The sequence below is a fragment of the Lonchura striata genome, chromosome 3 (genome assembly GCF_050655825.1).
Source record: "Lonchura striata isolate lonStrDom1 chromosome 3, ASM5065582v1, whole genome shotgun sequence".
In the NCBI taxonomy this organism is placed as follows: domain Eukaryota; kingdom Metazoa; phylum Chordata; class Aves; order Passeriformes; family Estrildidae; genus Lonchura; species Lonchura striata.
The window spans coordinates 64,396,578-64,421,559 of record NC_140705.1 but is presented as its reverse complement, the minus strand read 5'-3'; the positions used below and the strand labels follow the sequence as shown (position 1 = coordinate 64,421,559).

The window sequence follows — 24,982 nt, the reverse complement described above, 5'->3', positions numbered from 1 at the left end:
CTTTGTTGTTTGGGTACTAGTTATACACATCTACAAAGGTCCCTCCAAATTAATTCAGTGATCATCCTAGATACTTAGATAAACCAGGAACAATTCCATCTATGAGACTAACAGACCTACAAAGCAGCTGTAAGATGCAAGACAAACACAGCTACCTAAACAGTAAAACACTACCTGCCTCAAGGCCTTGAGGAAGGAATGGAAATACAATGCTTCAGCCCGAAAATCCTCTCTGCAATTCACACCAGCAGGAACTAAACTGAGTGGCTGAGCACAACTGTGAGCATACGAGAATACAGATCATGGGAGGCAGCCAATAGACTTTGAGCAGAAACCAAATACCGGCCTGCCTTTATTTATCAGCCCAAAATAGAAGCAGTATTTTCTGCCACCAAAAGCCTGGGAAGGTTTGAGAAAATCACAGCAGAACAATGTACATGATTCCTGGAAAGGAAGAGATCTCACAGCAGACTCTCACCTGCCAGTGCAAGATAATGCTCCAGAGCAGCCCCAGCGTCAGCTTGTGATTTCCATCAACGATGTCAGTTCCTCCAATATTCACCAGCTCCACCTGGAGAGGTTGAATCAACTCTCTATTAAACACTGTTATCATAGCTCCAAGTAACAACCCCACCCCATATCCCTGGCTGTCCAGCCAAGTATTACCAAGTGCTCTGAAATAAATAGTAGTTGAAGAGAAAAGCAGAGTTGACAGAAAACTGTTCATCTGAATTTGTCATGACAACTGCTTAAATAAACTTAACATTAACTGCTTAAACTGCATGACAAGAGATGGCACCAAAGAATATATTCCACTGGAAGAGTTTTATTCTCTCCTCTAAATATACAGGTGCATACCAGCAGTCAAAACTGAAAAACAGAAATGCAAGCATAAAGGACTTGATAAGAAAATAAAAATTAAGCAAGTTTGGTCCTCAGTTATTTTTATATTTTAATTTGATTTACAAATCAAAAAAGTTGACTTTCCTTAGTTGGAACCATTCTGCTTAAAGGATGAGATTCACAGGATCACTTGGTCACCTACACCCTAGGTTTGTCTGATCCTTGCAATATATATTTAAACACTTTTATAAATTATTTCACAAGTTATGAATATTTCATAGCCTACAAACTCTCAAACAACAGAATGCAACTGCTTCTCAGTGGATGCCTTTTCCCTCCATCATAACACACAACATACTTTCTAATGAAGCTAAGCAGTAGGCATAAATCAACTACATGACCTTAACAACCTTCAGCTAACTAAGACCATCTGTTTACTTCCAGAAACCCAGATGCTGTCAGCTTAAGGAAGAAATCATTAATTATTGCAATTCAGTATTGTTTCATTTATTGTTATAATAAAATTAATCATTTTCAAGCTGAAAAACTCATTATTTATCCTTTTAAAAGTTAATATTTACAGTGCCTCAAAGAACAAAAAGAACCGACTGCCAGCTTTGTCTGCTTCCAAGAAATATGACACTAGTCCACCAACACAGAGGGGAAATTGCAGTATAATACAGAATGTTGTGTCACCCTTCAATCAGCAGTTTACATAAATATGCCCATGATTTCTTGTATTTGATGTATTTTATTGCCAAAATGTTTTTATTATGTTATTTTAGTGACCTGACATTCACAAATAGAAATTCTAAGTATAGACAGCACACTTACCAGGAATTGTTAATCAAAAAAAGGAAGAAAAACTAAAACCACTTTACTATAGCACTACTGTCTTCCAAGCAGTAGAAACAAATACTAAGCCAAATAATTAATATTCTTGTTTTTCTTAAAGGAAGATTTGATTTTGTTTGCTTGTTTGTTCTTCTGATCATTAGCAAAGCTGCAAATTAGAAACACTGTACGTTTGACACAGAGGTGACAGAAATCAATGAAAAGACCCTCCTGAAAGCGTAGAGCAGGACAGAGCCATGAAACTTGCCATCCCCTTACAGGTTCCTGCACAAGTTATGCAGCATTATTTGAAATTATTCTTTTGTCCTGCTGTGTTCACCAGCTATGCAATAGCAAAACATCAAGGCACCTTTTTCTTGGGAGCTGCACACATCTCAACAAGCCAGAGTGTGATCAGTGGTTTAATACTATTATCAAGTTTGCATGTTAAGATCTTGCAGAATGGAAATTCTGCATTATATAAGAAACTATGAACAGTTTACTCATCTCAATGAGGTCTCAGATACAAAAAGCTTTTACTCTCTGCATTCTGAACTCATTTACATACAAAAAACTAAAGAATCTCCTGAAAAGCTGTGGAAAAACATGCTTACATTGTTCTGATGCAAGACTTGCAGTACTCGGTTGACGTTATTCAAGGCGTGTACTCGTGTGGAACCTCGTTCTTTAGGCTGAAAATAAAAAGTTACAATCTGTTCAACATCAGAATTAATGGACATACCAAACAAAACTAGAGAAGAAATCTTCAGATTTTAACTTCTTTCTTTCAGTAGTAATAAGAAAAACCAAACAAGATCATCCACAACAATTTCAAAATGAAAACTGGTCAGAATAATATTCCCCAATTCAAGGCACAGGACAGGCCTTGGAGTCAAAATGTGTTTCAGCTCATCTTCAGTTAAGGCCAAAATTTTTATTCCCAGCATCTACAGAATTATAAACCACCAATGCAAAAGCAAAGGAAGAGTTCCTGGGGAAAATCTGAGGCTTTTGAACATTTGCCAGAGTACTTGAAATTTTCTGGCTCCCAAGAGAGAACAAGCAGCAATTTGTTTTTCTGGCACCAAAAGCCTGCTAAATCTTTGCATACTGGGAAGAAGTTATTCTTCCTGACTTTCCCTTCCTTTTAATATCAAGAGAATAAAAAAAAAACCCAAAAAAGTCCGCAACCAGACAAAAAACCCCACCAAAAAAAAAACAAACCTTCAACTCTTGACAATACCTGCCACTCCATTTGCTTTTAATCACCATTATTTAATTCCTGTGGCAGAAAGTGATCATACTGCAAAAGCATGGAGCTGAATTTGGAGCACAACAGTCAACTTAGATACAAAAAAATTCATGTTGTTTTCATCGTATTTCGAATCACACCACAAATTATTAAAAGTAGTAGTAAAACACATCTGCTTAAAAAAAAAAGTAAGCTTGCACTGTGAAATTTTGTATGACTTAAGGTTCCCCATAAGGTCCATAAACAAATTTGAGGCTTAGTATAAATAGTGAAATCAAGAATTTAATCCCAAGTAATGACACAGGTTTCACCATATTTCATGCATCTTTCTGAAGAGCCATTGATGGTAGCAGGGGAAGAATTTTCAGCCACATGCACTTTCCCATATACATTTTGAGCAGTTTTAATCCTTTTCCTGTCTGTAGATGATGAATCTTTTCAATGAAGATGCAGATTTTTACCTACTAACTGTTGTCTTTTACTTTCTTTTTGTTCTTTAAGGGGTCTTTCATGAGCTTACTAGAAGCCCACGGGGATCCAGCTGAACACAGGTCTACCTGGTCATCCAGAAACAGACCTTTAAAAGATCTCTAGTAAAAACATAGACTATGTGAACAACACCACTGATTACATGCTTTGCTAGACCCTTAAGTAAACTCTCAAGAGAGGGTTACACAGTTAAGATTCAGCCTGACCCTGTATCTCATGAGTGAAGTTCATGGGAATTTCACTAGAACTGTAAAGAACAAGTACACATTACAAGCAAATTAAGGTTTTAAATAATTTATTTTTTTTAATCTCATGCATCAGTTTGTGTTTTGTTTATTCATTGGTTTGGGTTTTTTTAATAAATGGAAATATGACTCAGATGTTTCTCTTACCAGAGGTTTCCCCGTCAGGCCCTCCAAAAGGTCCAAAAGCTTCCTTCCATCTTTGAGATCTGTGAACATGTCTTTCACCGGGGCCTTCCCACTCTGCAGAAGAAAAGAAAAAATAAAGGATTAATAAAAACAGTGTTTAAGCAGAACTTCCCTGAAATATACTTTTTCCTTTGTATCTTTTAATTTATTCTTATTCGGCACTAAAAGTAGCAAATTAAAGCTAGGTGACTGTACAGTGATCAAGTAGGAAACCTTCCCTTTTTAAGTGTATTTTTCTTTCTTCCCTGTCAGTGTGGTCCTATGCATCAGCAGCCTTGTACTAAGGAATCAAATCAGTGCATCCTGGCTCAGATTAGGGTGGATGCATGAACACGCAAAGATGGCAAAGAAACAAAATTTGTCAAGTTTGAGGACTCATTTGAGAAAGAATGCTTTGGTTTGGCTGCATCTAAAGGAAGAACTGAGGCTTTTCAGAAAGAAGCTACCAGGACAAGTTCACTCAGATTTTAAAAAAAAGGACAAAAAAATTACTTGGAATTGAGCACTGGGTAAGATACCACTGTTCTACAAAGACCAGTAGATCAAAAGGTATAATATTTATTGAAACAAATTAATCACTTTCTCTACCATGGAAAAGAAGCATAATGTGAAACCCAGAGGTACTCTAAATCATAAATTTCTAATTTTTGCTTTCTTTGGGAGTGGAGGGACTCTGTACAAAAATTGTGGCAGATGAGAGTAGAGTCATGTTAACCTTTTCCATTCTTCCTTTTTATATTATCTCTTTTTGGACCATAAGAAAGTTACTGTGGGACAGTTCTACAGGACAGGGGGAAAAGACACAGCCAGCTAGCAACCAAATTGATTTGCTTTGTAATATTCACCTGCTGGCTGCCTAAAAATCAATTAAACTACTGATTTCACTGTCCCTTTCAAATGACAATTTGAGGAGAGGAAAAATATTTTTTGAATATCACAAAAAACTCCAATATTTCCTTTTTCTATCACCTTCACGTTTTAACATTGCTCTTCAGAAAGAAGGCTGTCAAAGCCCTGCCTTACATGACATAAATTAGCTGGCATAGATCTCTCCTGTCTTCACTTATCTCCTTATAAGGAGATATAGCTGCTCATAATTGTCCTATAGTTGCTCGTAATTGACAAATACTGAATTATCAGAAAAAGAGATCTGAACAGCTCAAGGAACCCTGTTTTTTGGCAAACGTCTGGTTTTCTCCAAAACTCATATGGGGTTTTTTTTTAGGTGCCCCATTTAGTTAGATTTGATACTATGAAAACTACCAACACAAAAAAAAAAGTCAGAGTTGAACAGCCACAAAGTTTCCTGTACAAAAACACACCTAAATGTAACAAATTTCAACCAGCTAAGCAGTGGTAAGTATGATCTTTTCACAGATTATTCAGGTGCTTCACAGCTGCATAGAAACTTAGCCAAACTTTTAAAACATGCTGGAGCCTACAATGGGACAACTGGCTGGAGAGACAAGGATGGCTGCAGTCTAGCTGGACTTCAGCAAATCTTTTGACACTGTCTCCCATCATAGCCACATAGGCAAACTCAGGTGTGTGAACTGGACAAGTTAAAGGTGAGGTGGATTGAGAACTGGCTGAATGGCAAATCCCAGAAGGTCACTATAATTGGCACAGGGTGTAGTTGGAGGCCTATCATTTGTGGTGTCCCCTAAGGTTCAATAGTGGGTCCAGTATTGTTTAACTTCTTCATCAATGACTTCAATGGAGGGACAGATGCCTCCTTACCAAGTTCATAGATGTCACAAAGTTGGGAGGAGTCGCCAATACCTGAGGGCCATGCAGCCACTCAGAGGGACCTCAACAGGTTGAAGAGATGGGCAGAGGGGAACAGTGTGAAAGTCAACAAAGGCAAATGCGGGGTCCTGAACCTAGGGAGGAATAATCTCATGTATGTACAGGCTTGGGCTGATCTGCTGGGATGCAGCTTTGTGGAGAAGGACCTGGGAGTTCTGGTGGACAACAACCTGTCCATGAGCCAGCAGTGTGCCCATGTGAAGGCCAATGGTATCCTGGGAACGTTGGGGAGAACACTCCCAGGAGATCAAAGGACATGATCCTGACTCTCTACTTGTTGCTAGTGAGACTCATGAGTGCTGTGTCCAGTTCTGGGCTCTTCAGTACCAGAGAGATGTGGAGCTCCTGGAGTAGCTCCAGCAAAGTGTAGCAAAGTTGATCAAGAGACTGGAGCTCCATTACATGGAACGTCTCAGGGAGCTGGGCCTGTTCAGCATCAAGAAGAGACAACTGAGACATGATCAGTGCCTGTAGGTACCTGAAGGGAATGTCTCAAGAGCATGGAGCCAAGCTCTTCTCAGTGGAGCAACAGGACAATAGGCAACAGGCAGAAATTGACAGAAGTTTCACTTGATCATAAGGAGTACCTTCCTTGTGCAGGTGATCGCACAACAGAATGGATTACCTAGAGAAGTTGTGGAACTTCCCTCACTGGAGATGTTCAAAAAACATCTGGATGCAATCCTGAGTACACTCTAGGGCTCCTTGCTTGAGCAGGGAGGGAGACTAGATGATCTCTAGTGGTCTCTTCCAACCTTAACCATTCAGTGATTTTACAAGCCAGAGAACAGGATAACAGAAATAGAGATGCAGATTAGCTGCATCTACTGTCATAATACAGGAAGAGATCAGCCACAGAGAAATCAACCCAGATGCCAGTAAAATGTAGTTTACATTTGATTTGCATCACCACACTGAAGACAGTACAAACAGGTTGCTAAAGGCACAAGGAAATTGTTCATGTGACCAGAAAAGCAAGCAGTAGGAGCTAACAGAGGTCTCTGGATGCAGAAATAATCAAACACTCGTTGTGACAGCAAAAAACGAAAAAAAAAAACAACCAACCAAATTTCTTAGTCATTGAAGTGTGGGTCTCTTCAGAGTAGAGTAATGGGGGAAAATCATTTCCACTGACCCGCTAGCCACACTTTTTATGAAGCCAAGTGTATGGTTGGCTTTCTGAGCTGAAGCACACATTGCTGTCTCACGTGCAGTTTGTCATCCACCAGTACCCACAAGTCCTTCTCCACAGGGCTGCTCCTAATCCATTTATCTCCCAGTCTGTACAGATACTGGGGAAGGCCATGGGTTAGGTGCAGGCCAGGACCACATCCCTGGCGTCGCCAAACCTCACAAAATTCATATGGGCCCACTTCTCTAGGCTGAAGTCTTTCTGGGTGATTTCCATTCCCACTTGCAAATCAACTGCACTTGCTCAGTGTGGTGTCATCTGCAAACTTGCTGAAGGCATACTCAAACCCACTGCATGTCATTGGTGATACTGAACCCTTCAGATCATATTATGGACCCCAAGAGACAGCACTTATTTCTGATCTCTGCTTGGACATTGAGCAGTTGACTGCAAATCTTTGGATGCAGCTGCCTCAGCAATTCCTCATTTATTTAACAGTCTGTTCATCAAACCCCTATCTCTCCAATTTAATGACAAATGGTGTTGTGGGTGACACCATCAAAGGCCCTACAGAAGGAAAGCCTTTATAATTATACAGTTAATTATAATTACATATCATTAGAACAGCACACACATATACAACACCAAAACTGAGAATGTTATAACCATATAGCCTCAATTAATATGTTGCCTTAGGTCCAGAAGTTAAAAAGGATTTGGAACTACTGAAAAAGCAGAAAGATACTTCATTTAATACAGTGCAACAAGAGTATCGAGAGGATACAGTCTTCTTTCTTTGATTCCATCCCCTCACTTCAGATGCATGAAAACAAGCTGAATGACTTCCTGCTTTCAGTCGTTCATTTCAACAGGTCATGGTATGCTCCACCCCTACACAATGCACCCTGCTGTGATGGTGGAAATAATTTAGCTCTGCTTTCTCAGGAGAATGACTTTTCCATTATGATGGCCATCAGAGCACCATGTTTTGCTGTCAGTTCAAAGAGTCAACAAAAGTGTATTAAATTATTTCTGCACACTAAACTACTCATTCCTGGTTTGTTCAAGTATCCACTATCCTCAAAACAGACAACGCCATATACAAAGCTCTGTATTTAGTGAAGCCTAGCAAATGCTCTCTGAGGGAAAGAAGACGGCTCACAGGATATATTTTCCCACATGCAAGGTGACTCAAGTTTGGTAAGAAAAGGTTGCAACACCCACCCCACCAAGCCCATCACCACCTCTACAGAAGCACACCCACCAGGAAAACTGGAAACCTTCAGCTTCCCACGCCCACGTGAATCCCATGTACACACCTGGTGGCAGCTGCCACCCAGGCAGCCTCAGCTGTCCCATCAGGGCACAAAGCCAGCCCTAACAGGCAGCTGATGTCCCAGTGGAGCAGAGACTGCACAGGCACTGCATCCTGCTCTGCTCACACTGCTTCCTCCTACACATGCATTTTACTCATACCTGAATGCACATTTCCATGCAAGGATCTGCTATGTGAACCATATAGTCTGCAGTCAGAAATATCACTGCTGTGTCTGCCTGTGCAGCTGGATACTGTGCTTTCTTGGGATGCAGTTTGATAGCAGCCCACTGAGCTTCAGGAAGTCTTCTACTTTCTTTATGCAAACAGAACAGCCACAGATCCCAGCTTCTGACAGCCACATAACTCATGAAGTTTATTAAGCATAGAAGGGTGCAGGAAATGGCAGCCCCAAGTGATAGTCCCATACCTTTATTTCCCAAAAAATGACACGGGGAAGCTCTGGAGCAATGCTGACAAAGCAGCTATGCATGTCCTCTTGTGCCAGGTATGAGCCAGCCCTGAGCCAAGCCAGTCTGCTGCCATCACCCTCTCTTTGTGATAAAACCAATGCAGAGCCCAAGCAGCTCACAAGTAGTGCCCACTGCTGAGCCCACCGGGCCAGGCTGCTGTGGCAGGGCAAGGGCAATCTGGGAGATGCACTGCATGGCCTCTAAGGGTGGACCTGTACTTCTAGGCCAGGGGCCATGAACCCTGGCTCTGACCCAGCAGTCTGACTACCATCAGGGCACCTGCTCTATGCAGACTGCCCTGGGGTGAAGCAGGCAGCCCCGAGACCAGCTGGGGCAGGCTGGTGTGCTGCTGTATGAGCCTGGGCTCTAGGGCAAGACAGAAGGTAAAGCATGGGGCTCTGCAGCTTGCTTCCTTCACCATATCTACCCACATCCATACTGCTCACTCCTAACACCCAGAAAATAATCTGGCCTTCTGAAAAATGAAGTCTGTAGCCACAGATACACACACAAATAAATACACAGTCTGCAGTACGCAAAAAGCACATGCATTTCTCTCTCTGTAGAGTCTTGTCTAGCATACAGTATGCTAAGGCAATCTAAATTTCTCTTTTTCAGAACTAACATTTTACTCACTTTCTAAATACTTAAAGACTACACAAGCACAAAGTAGTTCAGCCCCTGCCAGCATCCTGTAAGGAGAAGTAGTCCATCACTGAGAATAATGGATCGAGAAATTTAAGTATTTGTCTTGTAAGAAAGAGTGACAGTGACAAACCATAACGAGCCCTTCACAAGGACAAATGGCTAGTCATGGTTGTGTTGGTAAGTACTTAAAGAGCAGCTTACATTGTGCTAAGCGTTGTACAAATACGAGGCAGCTAATAGATCCTTTCTCAAAGACAAAACAGAGTCCAGCTTACACAACAAAGACAGCATAAAGGACCGGCAGGGACACACTTCGTACCAGAAGATCTGTGCCGGTTCAGGGTGTAAAGCATTCACATCCCACTCACGGAACACTTTTATCAGTTAACAGAAGGTAGTTTTTATCAGCTTTGCTTATGTTTGCTGCAAGAGCAGAAAAAAAAAAAAAAAAAAAAAAAAAAAAAAAAAAAAAAAAAGCACCAAAAAATCCTGGCAGAAATCTCTTTCGGCCTGTTCAAGAAGGCTTTGCCAGCAAAGCTGTACACAGTTACTGTAACAGACACAAGGGCTTGATAAAACAGACAAAAGAACATAATTAACAGATTTAGAAAGAGGCAGTGTTGGTTCCTCAGGGCTTTACATTAGCACTGATAGCAGAAAAGGAGTGATTCACTTAACATGGCTGGTTAAGGGAAAGAAGAAGAGGAAAAAGGAAAGGGAAAGGGAGGCAGAGCAAGAGAAAGGAAAGTAAAAAAAAATAAAAGCTAGAGACCGTACATAAGCTAAGGGCTAGGCTTGCTTGTATTCTCATGAACTTTGCATGATGACAACATTCGTTATGCACCACTAGGCGCATACACAAGGATCAGAACCAGATCCAATGCGCCACGTTACATTTCCTCCAACAAACATTTTGGTGCCAGCCTTTGTGTGAATGCAAGTAAAGGAGGGAAGAGACAAAGAACTAGTTATCCACAGCAGAACTACTTTTTCTGTTGATTTATCTCATGAGGAAGCAGCAGTTTATTAATGACCTCTGAGGCAGAGACCAGATGCTACCATACATACACAAGGCCAGGCACCTCAGGCATCAGTTTTACGCTTTCCAGCAAGATACCGGAACTATTTGGGGAAGGAGATACCACATGCAGTGTTCTCCTCACACCAGCTGGCCTCATATGCCCCTTTGGCTGTCTTTCAAGTCCCTCTACCTGGATCAGGTTTAAGAGAGTGACTCACACTTCCTTGTGTGCATCTAGAATTACTCACAACGAAAGGCCATCCAGGCTAGCCAACATGACTGTGCAGAATTCATTCCTTCTCTTTGACAGAAAGCACTCCCAGGAAATGAAGGAAGATATAAACAAAATCCACATCAGATTTTTTTAAGTCATCCAATGCTGCTGACAGTCAAAAGCCCAGCCATCAACACTTAGAGTTTGTGCTACTAAAGCCACCACAGCTACAAGGCAGTGATCATTCTTGAGTATGTTCTACAGCAGAACATTCTTAATTGTCCCTTTATTACCAGTGGGGAACTGTATCAAATTGAGCTAAGTCAGAGGAAAAAAGGGAGTCACAAATTCTCAGTAGGACAAAACCACCTTTTTTTCAAACACCACCTATTATTTATCATTTTATCATGACTACTGAAGTTCTTTATTCTTGAACATGAAATTATACGCAAAGGCAATCATTAAAGAAGTTTAAATGTTTACCTAGTTGTTTAATTAGAAACACAAAATTTTCTCATATCAATTATTTGTAGCAATTTACCCGTGCTTTATATCAATAATTATTGAAGCTACATTATTAAACCTAACTTTTTCAATTAAAGAATGGCAAAGAGATTGGAGAATAAGAGGTAAGCCACCTCCATTTCACATCCTCCTTGGTATACTGATTCAGACCTTGTAGTCACAACATTAAAACCAGGATGAAAGTTCCTCTCAGTTTCACAGTTAATGCACACTGGCTGCCACCAGGAAAGTAACACATTTCATAAAACTATACAAATTACCCTCACCACTAAGGGAATGTAGCAGACAAGTTCCAGCTGCTCAGAACAGTGCTGGGAAAAGCCCTGGTTGCTATTTACACTATCTGCTACTTCAGGAACATCAAAACAACCTGAAAAGACATAGAAAGCAGTACATACTGATTTTCCATCATATTTCTTCTATCTTCAAATGTCACTTTTATGAAGAGTTGTTTTAATTAATTATTTTTAACCAATATATGACAATTTTTAACATATAATAAGATGCTCAATACATAGGTCAAAGTAGTAGTAGAACTGTAAAGACCCCTTTCCTTTGAGAATGGGCAAGTATTGGAGAGGTTGGGCTCTTAAATGACAGCAGAACTATCCATAATGTTCAAGTACATTCCCAGGGAACTCATGATAACCAGTTTAAACTCAAACAACAGAGGAGCAAGAACTACACTTTATCGTGACCAAGACCAAGTAGAAAACATGTCAAGTGCTGCTACATCATAAGGCCAGCACATGGGAACTCAATGTGGGAAACAAATCAGAAAGCAAAAAGGTCATTTAATAAAGTAAACAACCATGTCAACAAATAATCTCGCCAGTTTCTAATTTAAAACCATAGACAATATTTACAGAAGTATTTTTATTAAAATGTGGTACTTTTTTCCATTCTCCTTCCACAAATATGAAGGAGTTACAGGACATCATACACAAATACTAGCTAAACTGTGACAGATATATTTTCACTGAGTATATTCTGCTCCACGCTGAATAGTTCCAAGGAGTTGTGGCATCTCAACGACACTGGTACCAAAACATTGATTTCAAATACCAAGTAAAGCAAATAAATAAAAAGTTATAAGAGGAAGACACCTTACAGACCAAATTATTTTTAACTACTGGTGCTCAAAAATAATGGTTACAAGCAACTAAATAGCTATTTTAAACCCCAGACTAACAGGGGGTGGCAGGGGGAAGTAATACTCGTCACTGAGATATGCCGAAAATTTTGATTCTACTAGATGACAGACATGAGTTTAAGAAGCAGCAAAGCTGAAAAGCTAAAGATAGTTAAATTCACAGAGCACCTAAAATACTCAACTGACAACATGACCAAAGGAGGGAAGATCTATCAGTGTAAATAGCACTGCAAGGCATCAGTAACTTTGTAGGTCTTTCTCCAGTGTATTTATTAATGCATTTACAGAAGCCTATGTTACAATAACATTTTTAATGTTATTAAGCAGAGCTTGCAATTAAGCCTCATTACATAACAGTGCCAGCAGGGGCAGTTAGGACCCTGCTTACCACTGTCAGTTATTTCTCTTGTAAGACTGAAAGGTTATCCTTTTATTTATAGTTTTTCAAGCCAGATAACTTCAACTGGACCCTTAAAAAAATTCCTGCTAACCAGGTTGACTATTCTCATTAGCAGCTAACAGGTAACGGAACAGATTTGCTTTGGTGCTTCTACCAGGTACAGCTCTAGTGCTGAGAAGGTCCTACAAACCTCCAACAACCGGGATGATAACCAAGCTCAAGAATCACACCCAAACCCAGAGCATTAACCGAGTCAGCAATACTTACAGCCCCTATTACTACACAAAGCTTTCAGGACTAGCAAGGGAGATGCTGCCCACACCTTGTTCTTAGAGCAGAAAGCAGCAGAAATTGAAAGGAAGGCAGAAAACTGACAATTTTTTGCCATGGCTATATCTGGGAGAGATCACAAAATGCTACATATTATTGCTTTTATGCTAGAAGGTAGTCATCCTTACCATAATTCACAACCTATTAGAGAAGAAAAATTTACTTTCATGCTGCTTGGCTAATACATATGCTAGGCCTAGAAAGGCTTATTTGGTCTTCTCATTAAAAAAATACAGTGAAAAAAGCACACTAAGAATTTACTTTTTCAAGGCTGGCTCATGCTACCTTTAATTCTTTTCCACCCAGATTATTCTTCTTTTCTACCAAGGCTGTTGCTTTTTAAACTTTGCTGTCTTTGAGTGAATTTACATTTTACAGTTTAATCCAGCATTGAAAAATATCAGAAGCAATTAGACTGTACAATATTTTACCAGCCATTAAGTATTTCTTTGTTTGCACCACAAAAACTGCACTGCAAAAAGAACTAGACACCATTTTAGGTGATGTCACCTTGGACAGACAAAATTGCCTAATCAATCTTTTTGATCTTTTTTTCTTGCATGACTAATACACTGAACTCTGTAATTCTCCTTTCCCCCAAAAAAAACCCACTTCTGAAATGTCTTTGACCTCAGGCATCTCAGGTCATGTGAAATTAGTTATCATGGATAGGTATAATTTTGCCTTTAAAAAGATTTATCACAGTTGCTAAGGGTCAGCAGTGGAGCTGCAAACTGTCTTCAGAAGTATGGGACCTGACATTTACCACTATGACAAAACAATCCTTAGAGGAAAGAAAATTAAGGAGCAGAAATAGAGGAAAACATCTATTCAGCACACCACACAAAAAACTGAAAGATGACTTCACAGTTACCAAATTCATTAATGCCTGGTATAACGAGGAATTAACTGTTTCAATTTTAAGATGCACATAAAGCCACAATACCCCAAAGCACCCCAAGTACAACTCATCAGTTCTCCTACTGGCCTGCCTATTCTCCTCTTCCTTCGGTGTCCTTCCAGGGGAGGGGACATATCAGAGCCCAGGAGAGGAAATGTGCAGGAGCCCCACACTGAGCACTTGCTTTCTCAAAGGCCAACTTGGAGCTCAGCCCTGAAGGATGCATTCTGCTCTCAAGCTGCACCTCCTCCTCTTCTTTACTCTAACCCTAAAGTCAAACATATTTTTGGAAGACCACAGAGTAGGAAAAAGAGTTTAAGATGCTGTAAAAGTGTGGGATGTCTGGCTTTATTCATACTGGCAGATCCTGGACTGGCTCCAAACCCTGTTAATACTGGCCAATGCAGATGTCAGGGCACTAGCACAGGACCTGGAGGAGCAGAATCACAAATACTTGCAGCAAGAACACTGCAAATGCACAAGTAAAACTGTCTAAGGCTTCTAAAAAAAAAAAAGTGCTTGTATTGGAAAGCAAGGATAACACATGATGGAAAGGAAAGGGAGGCCCAGTGCTCAGGCATGCAAGGGCTTTGAATGCAGTTCCTGACACCTTGGAACAATGCCCTAGCTGACTCCATTCAACAGCCTGCCATATCCAAGACTTATAACTGAGGGGCAGGGAAATCTAGTGTCATTTTCACTGAATACCACAAATCTCTGGGCTTTTATGATCTTTCTGCACAGCAAAACCTTCCTAGCAATAACGTTTGTTTTGCCATCCCTGTGGAAAATTTCCCAAATGTGAAAAAACAAGTTTTTGGTAAAAAGACACTGCTTCAGTTTGCCAGTGCTGGATCTGTAAACTTACACTAGTGAGTGACAGAACTAAGTTCCAACAGGCTGTGACAGACCTGACTCCATGGGTCTAAATTAAGTTAGGGAATCATGTTTCTTGTGCTGACTTTGTGCTCCACCTGCCAAGCTCAGGAAGAGCAGAGGAAGAGAGGAACCAATCTGAAAGCAAACTTGGAAAAGTACCACCTTGGAAAATGAGAAAAACTAAAACCAGCAAAGACTGATTTCTGCAAGAAGGTGAAGGGAGGGCAAGCTTAGTACTGCTGAGACAAAGGGAGATGCAAAAATAGGACTGACCACACAAGCATCAAATCCTGTAAAGGCAGGAGAGGAGAAATGAAGGGCAGATGGAGCAGATCTGGAGTTTTAAAAAGAAAAACTGGGTTTTGATGGCAAAAAAGGTATAGTGAAAAAGGCAAAAGTGGGTATGAAATAGGCAGGGCAGCCAAACTCCATATTTACAAGGATTTGCCAGGCAGACAAGGCTTCTGACATGAGAGGGTGTAATAGTAAGTGAGGGGGAAAAAACAAATAAACATACCAACCGAAAACAGGGTGAGAGAGTAGGAGTAAAGAAAGAAAACAGGGCAGAAAGAATTGTACTTGCAGGATCCTAAAGTGGGACACAAGACTCCTGAACTCTTTAACATACCTATTGAGTTTCTAGAAACCTTCTGTAGCTGCAAGTGTGAGTATCCAACTACTTTGCTCTGTAATTAAAAGCTGAAGCATCAGAGATCTGCAAGATGCAGTTAAAAATCCAAGGCCTGCTGATAAAGCATCTAAGTAGACAAAGATTGAAGCTATTCAGATATTTGGACAAACTAGGGTTTATTACAAAATCTTTGCTCATTTCTTCTTTACCTGTGTGAAACAAATAACATAGGGGTACTGGGGCACTACATTATCCTCCAGACTTGAATTCAAATTCCACTGTTAGCCAGAAGTTCCCCTGTAACTCATGAGAATCATTCAAGACATAATTTTACATGCAATTACTAACTGTGTGCTGGATTAAGAGACTTCCTTAGATCATTAACGCCAGTCCTTGCTAACACAGGCATAATCATCTTCAAGTCCCTTTTCTATGCTGATCAAGCTCCATCTGAAAACCAGCTAGATATTTTGGATGGTTTGATTGAGTTTGCAGAAGAGATCAACCCTCTGAATTATGTCATCAGGATCAAGAGCTCTGTTTTATATCAAGAGACATCAGAGAAATGTTAAATCCTCTGGGACAACTTAGCTAAAATCTCAGATTGGTCACTAAAAATTAGTAGCCAATTCTGCTGTTTACCTTTATTTGCAGTGGCTAAAAACCATTGTGACAAGATAGCACTTCTGCATTGCAGAAAGGTGTTCTGAATCTAAAAAGGGATAAAAGGATAGAAAACAATCCTACATTGTGTAAAGAACATATCAGCTATCCATACAACTAGATGCTTTAATTGGTAAGGCTATATCACAGGAAAACAGCTAAATCCAACTCTTGAAATTAAACTGGACAGAGTAATGGAAAAAACACACTTAGTAAAAACGTCACATGACTTTATAAACACATGTTGAAATGCTCTGCCTCAAAAACTTTCCTATTGGTTAAAGCTTGGTAACAGACTATTTCTCCAACAATTTTTATTCCCTTTAATTTTAACAAAATATCCTTACTACACAGCCATCATAGGCTTGTGAGTTATAGTGCGTACAGCTCTCCTAAGGTATGTCTAACAGAGCACTGAGTCTTGGCTAAGTATATTTCTTGACCTTAAAATGATGCACTTTAAATGTTTGTGCCTTGATTTCAAACAATGCACACAAATAAATGGCATTGTTCTAGCAGAGTTTAAACCAAGAGCACAAAACCAAGTTACTGTACTGAGATCTACACCACGAACTCTTATCTCACCCATCAGGGTACCAAAGCAGGCACCTTACAGCACACTTGAGATACTTCAAGTGTTTTACTCACCTACCTATTCTCTGATGAGAGAAGGGAAAGACAATGCTCTTTTTTTAGATTCTTTGTAAAACCTTATTGAATTGACTTAAATCAAACTCAGCATTATGAAATTTTTACAATTTTTGTATGCTAAGCTAGTTTATAAAGGCTCAAGAGATTACTTTCTATTTGCTTAAATGAAGGGCAAGTACAATATAATTAACATGGAAGGACAAGTAAAATTCTCGGAATGAAATTTGCAATTCCACACAAAATACCTAAGCTACCATTTTGCTTTCTGCAATGTAAGTCTGATTACATTTAACTAACCTCTTCAATCTCTCTACCCTACTAAGCAGCTAAATCAATCTAGTTGACAGAAAAGGAATTTTAAACAATCCAAATGACTTGGTACATAAAAAAACTTTGATACAACAGGACTGAAATCAGTCCCTTTCTATTTTTAAGGTACAGTTGAAACTAGATTTTCTTACATGAGATGACTTCTACTTAACACCACCATTTTCCTTGCAATTTGAACATGCCAGTCTTAATAAATCCGTGTCTTGTCATGCCAAAATAGCCATGCTCAAGTTTGAATTGGACATGCAGCAGTTGGGAGTATGTCCTTTTACAGGTGTCTCTTTAATCAGTAGCAAGGCTTTCATAGCTTCAAGTTTTTAATGGGTCATGAAGTTACAGAGTTACAAAGCTACAGTAACTTCAAATCCTGTGAGTATCTGACCATATCCTGTCCTAGGGAAATCCAGTTGCTTAGTAAGCTCTGTCTGATTACGGAGTACAGAAGGAAGGACGCTGTATGAGTTACATCCCTGTAACTACAAGCAGAATGACTGAAAACAATTTTACCATATTCAATACAATGCCTACGGCAGTCACAGATGAGTCACCTGGCACATTCTCAGTATGATTGTCATTCATTCTCAGTATCACTGTCATTTCCATGTTCATGCCGTCTCTAGGCCAGCTACATGACTACAGTCAGTCCTTTCTTTCTCACCACATTTTCTTTCCTTACATGATCCTGCCCTGCCTAATGCTCCTCCTGCAGAACCAGCACTCCTCTGAGCAGCAGTCGAAAGGCAAGCATAGAGCAACTCGTTACCCACACACTCTTCCTTCAAAAAGCAAACTAGCCAAGAATGCATTGGATGAAGAGTGCAGGATATCAGCTTTCAAACAAAGCAAACCCAAGCCAAAATGATTCAACCAAGACCACAAGCCTTGCATTGCCCAGTGTCCTGTTTCACAGGAAGGAAAGGAAGGTAAAAATTCCTTACATTAGGATCAAAAAACTTCAGAAGGGCAGCAGTCCAGAAGCAGCCACTCATTGCTAAAAAACTGCCACAACTTTATTAAAAAAAAAAAAGAAAAAAACAGAAAACAACCAAACAAACAAAACAACACCACCACCAAACCACACAGACATCCTTCCTTTATATTTATATCTGCTTTAAGGATTTCACATGCATGCCACTTTTCAATGAGTTAAATACCAGTTATCCCATTTGCAGCACCACACTAGGTAGAAAAAAACATGAGTTCTCCCTGATAATATTCCAGGTTCTTTCACACATTCAAACTATGAAGTAGGAAATCTTTCCACAGACACTTATGTTCCTGGGCAAAATGTAATTTTTCCCTATCAGCAGAACAGTGTAAAAAACAGGCTTTAAATAGCATTAAATAGCATTCCAAAGCAAACGTCACTTCCTTTATCATCCCAAATGATGAAAGATCCTCAGTAAGTTTTAAGCCAGTAAAGAGAATTAAAATGAGAACTGCACAGCATGAGAGCTGAGGAAAATTCAAAATGAACAAGTAATTATATAAAATTTCAGTCAAGGCTTGAGTAGCAACACCAGGTGGCTTCAGCTAGAGGTTTGCAGAGTGAGTAAAGCTGACTCAGCAACGGAGTAAACACAGTGATGAAGGTTCAAAATCTGCTGCAATGCACTCTGAAAATTGCACATAGAGATAAACTAAACCAAAACTAAACAAAACCAAAACTAAACAAAACCAAGCAGGTGTGCTCATGCAAATAACTATTCTGATATATTAACAAACAGAATTTTTCATTTTTTCCTAAAATATAGTATGATATGTTTATGTGCATGAAGAAACTGAGGGAACAAACACTACACTATGTTTTCACTACACACTGACATTTCACTAGGAATATTCAACAAGAGTAAGAACAAAGTCTATTTAACCAAAATTATTCTAAACAGTGAACCAAACAAAATAAAGTAGTACATCCAAAGCAACATTACCTTGGAAAACCGAGCATTTATCCATTTCGTAAAGGTTTTTTTCTGTACATCATTATGTTCATCTGGAGAGAAAGAATAAGAAAACAATGAGTGAAAATGCATTCTTCTTAATCCTAGATTGTCCAATACAGGTCACATTAAACACTGTCCTGAGAAGTGGGAGAATTTTTTGTCTTATCTCTCAATAAAGCTGTACAACCATCTACAACACTTTGGTACTTGCAGAGTCACACAAATGTTTTGCCTTTGCTAGTAACCACAGCAGCTCCTTTGCATTAGAATCAGCCTCACTGCACCTCCCAAGCGGGTTTCTGATGCATAAAATTCACAAGGTTCCCATCTGGTGAAAAACAACCTATGAAACCATGGGCTTTTAATTAACACACTTTGTCAACACCTTTTTGCCTGAATGCATTACTCCAAAAGGTGCTGAGGCCCTTACTCAAGCTTCTGATGGAGATAATAGCCTCTGTGGTAACCAAGTTGCTGGGACAACCCTTGAAGCACTGGCAGCCTCACCCACCCTCAGCCTGCTTTTGTATCTGGGTTCAGAAGCGGGTTAGTTATGAGTCACAGACAAGTTCAGCTAAGATGCAGGAAGGGCTCAGCAGCCCCTTCCCTTCAGATGCCCTGCTGGTGTGACACCAAAGTACCACCACCTAGGGTCTGGGACACAGCCAGAAGGACCCAGCAGGGCAAGGAAGAAGGGCAGGCAAGTGCCCCTAGGTCAGAGCAGAGGGAGGAGCAGTGGCCTGAAGCTGGGCAGAGAGAAGGCAGCTTCCCAGGATACCTAAGGAAGCCATTTAGGAGTCACCTGCAATTTTACAGAGCCTGTCCCACTAAACCAAGGTGAGTCACCTCCAGCACAGGACAGACGCTCCTGCCTGTATCACAGGACACATCTTGGGGTAAATTGCACTGAGCACTGCTAAAGGCGAGCCTGTGCTTCATCACTTGTACTTAAATGACAGTGAAATAACTGCTGACAGCCAGACTAGGCAAGGGAGGTTCACCCAGTATGGATTTCCAGATCTGCTTGCTGCAGACAAGAAAATACATACATGCAGCCTGTCAAAGGCTTTAACCTCCAAATCCCTGCACAAACCACAGCCAGGCAGTCAGTGCCTTACACCAGGTAAACTGTTGGACAGCTTCAGCCCAAATGAGGAGTCTCCAAGACGCCACCAGCTTCTTGGCAGCCCAGTCTTGAGATACCCTTCAGGCGACCACAATGCTGCTGTCTGGAACACTCTCTTGCAGAACCTCTTGGTGGCAGCTGGCATCAATTTTTCCAGAATCCGTTCCACAAAGTAGCAAACCACAATGGTTTTCAGACTAACTGTCCCTGCACTTGGAATGAAGCCATAGAAAAAGCCTGCTTGCAGCTCAAATTTTCTACTTCACTTTTTCATGCAATCATGAAAATGTATGATTCAGAAGCAATATCAGATTATGATTAAAAAGCACCACTTTCAACAAGCAATTGAGACTGTTGTACGAAGTTTAATTAAAATCCAAATATAAAAAAAAATTCCTAAATCACAGAATACAACCAGAACATTTCTTATCTATATTACCTCAACATTTCTCATTTCTGGCCCAACATGTATCTGAAGCTCACACTATCCATATATTCACATCTAATATATCTAGCCAAAAAGCTGTTACACACAGAAACCAACAACTAGGTATGTTTTACATAATGGCAAGGAAGAGTGGCTACAGCTCAGTCCAGATACAAGAAGTCACATCAGTAAGAAATGAAATGTCATGACAGTTGAAAAACTTAAACTGTATGAAATTGTTGATATCAATCTAAATTAAAACCTTAGTTCTGGACTTCTTTTAGGCTACAGCTGAAAAACCTGCTTAGGACACAAAGGTGCACATCAGCCAGGAGCCATTGTTTCACCCTTCCATTCCTCTTCTCTTTGACAGCTAAAGCTGATCCAACAGACCCTACTCTTGAGTCACAACTCAAGCTCAACCAGACATCAATGACTGAAAAGACTTTTCTGAGCAAGCTTCAAGATAGCTATAGCATGCCATGCTCAGAATGTTGAAACTCAAGGTGTTGTTTCAGGGAAGTATAATTACCTAAGATACCTTGTTAACCCTGTCTTTTCCTCTCAGTGGCATACAGCTCCTTGCCATCAAAGACAGATAGAACCAAGTAACTTCCTCACAGATGCTAAGTATCTGTCTCACAGGAATCTAGCAGATAAGATAAAACTCAAAAAAGTTTTAAAATATATTTAATCTATTTTTCCCCTACAAATCCGTTTTCTTTTTTTTCCTTTTAAGACACATGAATGAACTAGATTGGTCCAACTGCCACTGTTGGAGCAATGTTTTCCATTAGCTTTAACTGCAAACATTTATACTGAACATAGTAAGATTTAAACATATTTATCTTATTAAATATCATTCATTAACCAGTCTGCCCCTTTTGTGCCAACAACCTCAACTACAAACTACACCCTTATGTACCATGATGCTTTCCTAAGGCTCCATCTGCCTTGTTCCTTCCTTAAGCATAAGTGAGACTGAGGAGTAACACCACAGTTCGAGGTACCACATTCTTTTAACATTATTACTCCTTTAGCATGATAAAGGCAAAGAACAGAGAGGCCAAAAACAGTTGTATGACTGTGTAAAAAGAGAGCAACAGTTATGGAAAGTGTCCTGCATTATAAATCCTGTGCAGTAGGAGCTCTACACACCCCACCTCTCGGAGGGTTCAGGCCCTTCCCGAGCACACGCATGGCACGAGGTGACAGCTCTCCCCAGCATTGCCCAGCTTCAGCCTGCCAAGACTCCCTCAGCACGCCTTGCTCCCCAACACCACAGTCCAGTCTGTGGTGGTGCTCCTGCTAGGCGTGCTGCATTACCATACACAGCACTTACTAAAAACCCAGTCCCTTCTATGTCTTTTCAAAAAGATGCTTTTCTAGGAAGGGGAAGGAAAAACACCCACCAAACCCCACATCTCTGATAATCATGAACTACTTAGTCTTGATGAAAGATTTAGTGAACAACAGAGTATGAATGTATGTACCCCAACTATCCCCTAAGGAGCATGCATCCTTTCTATTTCTTAAGGAATAAAAACCCCCATAAGTCCCATCTTCCTAAAACATCCTGGTCAGTTATAAAATCCATAGACAACCATTGCCAGTCAGACTCTAATGTTTGCTTTATAAAAGCCTCTGAAACTGGGATTTTTGTAACTATTACAGCTACAGTTTTGTCAAACTTTCTCCTATAAACCCCTGAAAAAAAAAAAAAAAAAAAAAAAAAGGAAACTGAAATGCTGGTGCTTGGATAGCAACATTGACAAGTTATTTTATCCCTCAAAGTAATTTTCTATAGATTCCCACAAATTTGTACGGCTAACCCCTGGAGGCTGACATTATGATTCAGATAAATTAGCCACATTCAGTAAAAAAACAATATCACCATTCAGCAAAGCACACAGTAATCCAGCCAGTCAACTTCTCACACAAGACATTAAAAATGTCAGCAGGTTACAGCCCAGTGAGAAACAAATCCACCAAGTTGCTAAAACATTTGTTTCCTTTCACACTGCTGCAGCCTGACAATAAAAGCCAAGGACTGACTCAGGGCCAGATTCTGCTTCATTACCTACTAACTGTTTCCTCTCGCTGCCTGCCCTCCAGTCACTTAATGGACTAGTAATGGACAATGTCAGAACAGTTTGTTCCTTTAAGAGGAAATAAAACCAAACCTGAACACACACACACACACAAAATTAAACTCTTATGATGACAAAAGAGAGAAGAAAAGCTTCCTATCCCGGATGCCTCTTTCTGTTGCACAAGATGATGTATGTGCCCCAACTGCAGTGCTCTTGGAACAACCGGCTCCAGTGATCAGATGCCCAGGCTGTGCCCTGGCACTCGGTCACCCCCAGCAGCCGCTTCTGCAGCCTTACATACCTCCTCCACCCACAACATTGTCCTTTAATTTCATTTGGGGCACTTTGAAACACAGTTCAAGTCCAATCCATTACCTTGTGAATATCATGTTGGAGAGCAAAAAGGAATCTAAATTATCTAAAAATAGAGGTAAATACAAAAGCCTCACTGGATTGCAGTTTGTCCTCTATTCAACCTCTGTTTCATGCTGAAAGAGGGCTTTCTTATTTCCCCAAAACACATTACATGCTTGCATGACAGAACTGCATTATTTAGCTTTTCAAAGACAGAAGTTATCACACCCAAAACAGCTGGCAGAACAGCACTAAAATGAAAATGCCCTGGAGAAGCATAGACTTGATTGACAAATAAAGTACAGAAATTGCCCAACCACTCCAGCACACATTACCAGGGGTCATCTCACATTTGAAGACTTAAATTTGCCTTCACCACCTCGTTATTTAGGTTCTCAGCAAAGGAATTTAGAACTAAAAGAAGGAATTAGCCTGTGGGTTTCAATTAAGACACTTGGAATGTACCGAAGTTAGAAACATCCCTTTGCGTAAGCCTTTAGGCAATTGGGAGTATCTATCATAGATATCACCCCTCCCAAGACTTGCACATCTATGAAACCCTGACAGCAGTAACAAAAAGGGATAGGTTTGTATTCCCGGACAGAAAAAGCCTTTTGAAAGCAACTATCTTTTTGTCAAACTCAGACTAATTCATATAACAAAAGACACAAAATAAGCACCTACAATTTGAGCATGGAAACCAGCATAGTTTTTATCCCTGTTACGAAGAAGCAAAAAACCAAGCAAGCCATGAAGCCCCAGTTTGTAACCACCAAGCTCACAGAAGCACCCCTGAGCTCATTGGGAGTACTGGCCACTGACTTTATCAGCAGGTTTTGGGTAGAGCCTTTTTTAAGGATTGGAGGGAAAGAGGGAAGGCAAGATATTTTGGTTTTTTAAAGGAACAAAAAGCAAAAGTTGAGATTGTTCTGCATATTCTCTCTTCTCTTGCAACACCAGGGTAGAAAAAATAGCTCCAGCAACACATAATTTGCTTGTAAACTTTCACCTTTGTGCTGCAATTTTAATTTCTGCAATCAGTGGCATACACAAAGCTTTCCCTCATTCCTTTCCCTTCTCTCTCCAAACTTCAGCAGTTAGGCAAAATCAGAGTAATATTAATAGTGTATCTAACAGGAAAAAAAAAAAAAGCAACAACATTCTGCCTACAGCAACTGGCCCACAAAACACAGTTACCCAATTTATAACTTATCTGTAGAGACCAAACTATAAGCATTAGAAAAAAAAAAAAAAAAAAAAAAGGCAATAACTAAAAAGAAAAGTCATGCACCTCACTGCTTGCTGTTTCCCAACAGCAGACACCACCAAAAACAAGACACCATATACAAGTAATGAGGACCACCCTCTGGTTCTCAAAGAGTACTGTAAGTTTAAGCTAAATTGTGTTTACTTCACAACAAAAAATCCCCCAGCAACTGACAACCTAGAGGAAGGCATCCTCACAGCTGAAGGAACGTTAAAATAGCTGTTTCCATACCTCCCAACAAAAGCAACCTAACACGCCATGCTGTGGTCTCAGCACATTGGAATGATGATTAAAAGGGAGGTATAGATAACCAAGCTCTCAGGAGACAGAAATAATGTTCAACACAGAGCCTGACAGCCCACACTGGTCAGCCAGTGACCCTGCTGTTTTTATGGGATGACAGTGCAAACCCAAGAACTGTGAGCAGAGTCCCCAGGCTGCTCCAGAACTGCAGGCAGTACAAAAGGCTGCTGCAGATGGTCACCAGAGCCAGAACCCCACATGTCACTCCAATATCTTGCAAAGGGTCCCTAACACCAAGTCAAACCAAATAGCATCAGCTCCCACTGCAAGGCAGTGCTGTAGAGCTTTCACTTAAAATACAAATACATTTAAGAACATATTTCACAAACTGCCCAGCACATGGAAAGAGAAGAGAAGAGAAAGGCAGATAACTCCTGCCCAAAATCTACCAAAGAATATGTTTCTAAGCAACCAACATGAAGGCACTTAAAGAAAAAAGACAAAATAAATTTATGAACACAAAGTCACAAACTAGATTTATTACAGCTGGTTTTGTTATGAGCACAGCTTAGGTCTTTGAATTTTTAAATGGTTATAAAGAAATG

General features: G+C 40.1%; 1 protein-coding gene across 10 annotated transcripts in view; it reads right to left on the bottom strand.

Annotated features, from left to right (window-relative positions):
- UTRN (utrophin) overlaps positions 1-24,982 on the bottom strand; it is a 340,627-nt gene that overhangs the window by 262,882 nt on the left and 52,763 nt on the right. For all 10 annotated transcript variants that reach the window (XM_085575353.1, XM_085575352.1, XM_085575354.1 and 7 more), the window contains 4 exons: positions 18,856-18,917; positions 3,811-3,903; positions 2,292-2,369; positions 479-571 (listed from right to left, as the gene is read on the bottom strand). In XM_085575353.1, coding sequence (XP_085431479.1) covers positions 479-571; positions 2,292-2,369; positions 3,811-3,903; positions 18,856-18,917 — 326 coding nt within the window. The remainder of the gene's footprint in view (positions 1-478; positions 572-2,291; positions 2,370-3,810; positions 3,904-18,855; positions 18,918-24,982) is intronic.